Below are 6,000 nucleotides of genomic sequence, written 5' to 3'. Positions count from 1 at the left end.
GAGCCTTAGGCCTTCTTTTGGAAGTTCTGGGGTTCTCTGACCCAGCTGCAGTTTGACAGGTTTTTAGGCAGAGAAAGGCCAGGCCATTCGTATGCAAAAGCTTCTGCACACAGCTTGGGTGGGGTTGTAAATTGGGTGGGGTGGTTTCTCAGGGAATCACCAGGGCAGAGCAAACAGCAATGGTTGCCTGTCAGCCCTCTCCCGATAGGTCCCTGGGTCTCTGTGTCCTGCGGCTCCGTGCAGGAACAATGACCGCTGCAAGCACCTCTGTGAGAAAGTTGCCCTCCCCTTCCAGCCCGATGCCGGACAGTCCAGTTTCTCTCTGTATGAGTCTGGGTCCCCAGATTCTGGCCCAGAATGAGTTCAGAGCAGTCGGGAACTTGTATCTCCCTCCCAATTGAAAAAGACAACAGCGTACCCAGCTACCAGCCCCTTTCGCACTCGCCTCCCTACCTCCACACTTCCACACCTCTGCTCCTCCTACCGGACTCAACGTGCTTTTCTCTAGTTGTAGAATTTCCACTCAGCTAACCTTCCCGTGGTTCTGGATGATACTCGTTTTGTCTTTTAGTTGTAGTTTTAATGTGGTTGTGCGCGGCAAGTTCAGGTGTTTACCTATGCCGCCATCTTGGTTGTCTCTACTTGTCTTTTTTAATGCTTCTTCTTCCTACCCCTGAAAGAGGTATTTTTCAGTGTTGTTTTAACAGTCCTCATTTTATAATATTTGGAAAGCTTCTTTTCACCTATAACCTTTCTGAATGATTCCCAGACCTGTATTTTTGAGCCCCTAGATTTTGTGTGAAGATAAGATCTGGTTCTTGCTCACACATTGCGCTCAACAGAACTAAATTTTTTCCCCAGAATTTTTCAGCTTGATTTTCCTTTACTTTTCAAGAGATATCTTGTGTCTAAGACATGATGGAGAAGGGGTTGTTTTCATTCTTTCACATTCCCTTTATCAGTCTGTGTCAAGTCATTTGCCTTTCCTTATTTTCAGTGTGCCTACTCTACCAAACTTAATTATGTCTGTGTGTAAGCAATTAGGACATCATTCTGATATTCTTATTCAGGGTAATTCAAAAGTAGAATTTTGACCACATTGCTTTCTCAGGAATGCTCAATGGCTTCTCATTGCCTATTGAACAAAGTTCATGTTATTCATTAGGTCATTTAAGGCTTCCAACTCTCCTCATGGCTTTACCTATTTCTATTTCTGTATTCCTAAGCAATGTTTGTTTATTTAGTAAATACTATGTACCCAGTACTGTTTTATCACTGAAAACAGAGTAGGGAGCCAAAATCCCTATCTCCTTGAAATTCCCTTTTAGAGCAGTGGTCACCAACGGGTGGTCTGTGAGGTCCAAAAGGTTGGCAACCACTGTTTTAGAGGGAATACAGGAGATAAATAAATATATAACATACTAGTGTCCTGGTGCATGGATTCGTGCACATTAAAAGGAAATTAATTAGAAGAAATATTTTAATATTGCTATTCCCATCTTGCTAATGAAAAGATTGTAGGATTCTACTGAGTCTCCTATCTTCTACTCCAGGACTTCTATGAAGATCAAATGAGATGAGGCATGGGGAAACGCTTCACAAACATTTGGTTAAACTGTAAAATGTTTGTACCTGGCTATAAAGCAAGTCAGGATCCTGGGCTGAACAAACTCCAAGGAGGCTAGTTGCTAGGGAAAGGAAGCCAAGTGTTGCTATGTGATGTCATTATCCTGCGTCCATAGCCACCATTTTGGGCTGGGCTGTGGGCTGCATTTTGCACCATGGAATGTTGGCTGCGATTTGGTGGGGTTTCACTCCAGAGTCGTGGCGAGGTCTGTGTCCCATTTGGGGGAAGCCAAATGTTGGTTTGTTGGCACCAGGTCCGTGGTGCTGTTTATTTTTAAATGGCCAGTGCGCATCATGGCAGCTCCTGCATTGGGCAGTATAGTTGACCTTGCAATACATGGGGGTTATGGGCACCTAACCCCACACAGTCAGAAATCCACATATAATTTTTTGTTTGCCCAAACTTAACTACAGTTGTCTCTCAGTATCTGTGAGAGACTGGTTCTAGGATCTCCAACTCCTGCAGATACCAAAAACTGCAGATGTTCAAATCTCTTATATAAAATGGTATAAAACAATGCATAGTATTAGCCCTCCTCATTTGCTGATGCAAAACCCATGGATAGATACAGAGAGCTGATTGTATTGAGAGAGAGAAAAATCTACATGTAAGAGGACCCACACAGTTCAAACCCATGTTGTTCAAGGGTCAACTGTGCCATCATGTAGTAAAATATATTATAATAATAAAATAAAATATATTATAAAAATAAAAATAAAAAATATGAGAAAGGAGATAGATAATGCTTGGGATATAATAGGTTAGAGCTGAGGCTAAGCTGCTATAATATAGACACCCAAAAGACAGTGTCTCAAAAAAAATGGCAGGTATTTATTTCTCTCTAAAATCTGTTGTTTAGATTTTAGGGGTTAGGGTTGGCAAACTATGGTGTAGGTCAAGTCTGTCCTGCTGCATCTTTTTTGTAAATGAAGTTTTATTGAAACTACACATCCATTTTTATATGTCTATGACTGTTTTTACACTATAATGGTGGAGTTGAGTAGTTGTGACAGACATCTACGCACAAAACATAAAATGCTATCTGGTTTTTACAGAAATGACTCATTTTAGAGTTATAGTAGTGGTACATCTGGTCATCCAGGGAATTGGATTCCATTCTCTCATTGTTATGTAATCCTTAGGATAGTGTTTGCATCTACATGACTGAAGCTTGCACTTAAGGGAGAAAAAATGGAAGTAGAGTGGGGGGAGGGGGGTTTGACACGTTTTTACTCATCCCATTGGACAGCCTTAGTCACATATAGCAAGGAAAATTTGGCTATGCACCTAGCTAAAACTCAGTGTGGTGGATTTGGGAGGATAAGGCAAAATATATTCAACTATTATTTTGAACCAGGTAGTCAGGAAAAACTTTGGAGAAATGCAGAGACCTAATATGAATGAGAGAATCCATGTAAATCTCTGGGAGAAGAGTTTTTTGGAAAGAAGAAATAGCAAGGAAATTTTCTATTGACTGCCTTGTATTTTTATCTTTCTCCTTCTGTAAGTGTTCAAGAGCTAACCTATATGTAAGCGTTGGCACATAAATGGTCAATAATTTTTCTGTTTATGATGTTCCCTGAAATACTCTTTTGGTTGTAGTCATCTAAGTCTCAGCTGATATTCTTTCTCTTTCATGAAATCTCAGGTCATTTCTCTTGCCTCTCCAGTGCTATGTAACTGTTCTATGTCAATTATTGCCTTTTATGTAAGCAATTTCCTGTATTAAAGGGGCATTATACTCAAGATTTCTTGAAAGAAGAAGTATACAATGTTTATTAAACTGGATTGTCAGGTATTTATTCTAGAAAAATAATTGTTGGTGTACTTTCATTCCATTCTGGTGTACTCAAGAATTGAGTATTAAATAATGTGTCATTTGAAATGTAAGTATCATTTACAAGTGAAAGTGGAAACTGGGTATATTTTCTTCTTCATTACAGATAAATAGTGCAACAAATGTAGCTGACTTAAACTCAATTATGAATGAATGCTATAACTACCTAGAGCTTATTGGATGTCTAAGAATTATAACATCATTAAGTGACAAATATTTATTGGCAAAAGACATACTTGCTTACCATGTAATTAAAAGAGTCCAAGCACCTTTTGAAAGGTAGGTTATTTATATGTGGAAGATTTACTCAAATTACATGTTAATTATCTTATAATGTGAGATATATTTGATAAAAATTTTAAATAATTTTAAAACTAACCTGTTAAGGAAGACTACTGTTCTGACCATTCTGTATAGAATTGCATAAATATATGATGCTTATGTAGGAAGAGTAATCATCATCTCAATTTATAATTATTTTTCTAAATACAAATTATTTTAAAAATTCTTACTACTTAAGCCAACTATTTTATCTCTCCTCATTAATTTAATAACTATATATTGAGCACCTGTTGTCTGTTGGGTAATAAGTACTGAGCATTCTTTGATTAACAAGGTAGATGTGATTTTTTAAAAAAATTCTTAATTGTTTAAAGTATTACATAAGTCTCCTTTTTCCCCCATTGACCTCTGTCTGGCCGCTCCCATCCCCCAGCACCTGCCCTCACCCCCCTACTGTCTGTGTCCATTGGTTATGCTCATATGCATGCATACAAGTCCTTTGGTTGATCTCTTACCCCCTCACCTCCCACCTTCCCTCATAGGTAGGACAGCCTGTTTGATCCTTCTATGTCTCTGGTTCTATTCGTAGATGTGATTCTTGCTCTTTAGCTTTAGAACACTGGTCTTTAAACTTTTTGTTCCAATAATACTTTTAATTAATTTTAAAAACTTACATATGTCCTCATACTCTATTTTTTAATAATGAAAAACAAAATATATTTGAAAGTAGGAAGAATGGTATGGCATGTAATCATCACCCATATCAATCAACCCGTGGCCAGTCTTGTTCATCTAACCTACCCTTGTTATTGACTCAAGTGTTATTTTCAAACTATTATCAGACATCATGTTATCTCAAAAGTAATCGGGTTTTTCTTTAAATTTTAGTATCATTAATCCATAGATTTAAATATACTTGTGTTGAAATTGTTACAGTTATCTTTACTGAAGTTCAAATTGTCTCATCTTTTGCCAGTATAAGCCTTATTATGTTTGAGGTTTTTTTTAGGTTGATCCTTAATGGTCTTTGAGAGCCACCTTGCTATGTGGTATAGTAATATGTTTCAGTCTCATTTTGTTATACTGTGCTAACGGACCTTTGTTTCTTTGAATGGGAAATGATATTTCAAAACCAGAGTCTGGATGCTAGGGATGCTCATTTTTGCCAAGTTGGTCATTGTTTCTAGGCCTTTTCAGTTGACTAAAACTAGGAAATACAGTGCTTTTTGTTTTGTTGTTTTTAAGATAGAATACATTATGAGTTTATACTGATACTTCAAATTCACTACTATAAGATGTTTAACTTTCCTTTGTCTCATGTTGAGAATCCTAGTTCTCAAAGTCACTGGAGAATTAGAATCTATAATAGTAAAAGTATAATATGCTAATTAGACTAGACAGTCAAACGACTTTCCGGACATCCTTCCAGATGAAGCCACCGCGGCGGGGGCCGAGGCAGAGGCAGTTAGGGGCGATCAGGCAGGCAGGCAGGTGAGTGGTTAGGAACCAGCAGTCCTGGATTGTGAAAGGGATGTCCAACTGCCGGTTTAGGCCTCATTCCACTGCAGGATTGGGCCTAAACTGGCAGTCGGACGTCCCCTGAGGGGTCCCAGATTGCGAGAGGGTGCAGGGGCCCTCCACCCCCGTGGGGGGCCGAGGCAGAGGCAGTTAGGGGCGATCAGGCAGGCAGGCAGGTGAGTGTTAGGAGCCAGCGGTCCTGGATTGCGAGAGGGATGTTCAACTGCCGGTTTAGGCCTCATTCCACTGCAGGATTGGGCCTAAACCGGCAGTCGGACGTCCCCTGAGGGGTCCCAGATTGCGAGAGGGTGCAGGGACCCTCCACCCCCGTGGATGAATTTTGTGCACCGGGCCTCTAGTCTGTATATATACAGCAAAAGTCTAAGCGACCATTAGGACTGAAAAACCGGAATGACCGGAACGACCGGTTGACCAGTCACTATGACGCACACTGACCACCAGGGGCAGATGCACAACCTAAGAGCTGCCCCCTGGTGGTCAGTGTGCTCCCACAGCCAACCTCCCGCAGCCCCTCCCCCCGGTCACCTGGCCAACCTCCCATGACCCCTTCACCCAGTCAACCATCCCCCGACTGGCAGGCCAACCTCCCATGGTCCCTTCCCCTGACAAGCTGACCCCCCAATAGGCCTCGATTGCCTGCCAGGCCAAGGGACCCCACCTGTGCAGAATTTGTGCACCGGGCCTCTAGTATGAAATAATTTCTCACTTGACATAT

At 40.6% G+C, this 6,000-nt stretch overlaps 1 protein-coding gene across 1 annotated transcript in view; it reads left to right on the top strand.

Moving 5' to 3' along the window:
- G2E3 (G2/M-phase specific E3 ubiquitin protein ligase) overlaps window positions 1-6,000 on the top strand; it is a 54,303-nt gene that overhangs the window by 38,270 nt on the left and 10,033 nt on the right. The window contains exon 13 of the mRNA XM_005880995.2: window positions 3,571-3,743. Within this exon, the coding sequence (XP_005881057.1) occupies window positions 3,571-3,743 (173 nt within the window). The remainder of the gene's footprint in view (window positions 1-3,570; window positions 3,744-6,000) is intronic.

The sequence above is a fragment of the Myotis brandtii genome, unplaced genomic scaffold (assembly GCF_000412655.1).
Source record: "Myotis brandtii unplaced genomic scaffold, ASM41265v1 scaffold667, whole genome shotgun sequence".
Taxonomy (NCBI): Eukaryota; Metazoa; Chordata; class Mammalia; order Chiroptera; family Vespertilionidae; genus Myotis; species Myotis brandtii.
The sequence above is the reverse complement of the archived record's forward strand: the minus strand, read 5'-3'. Positions and strand labels throughout refer to the sequence as shown.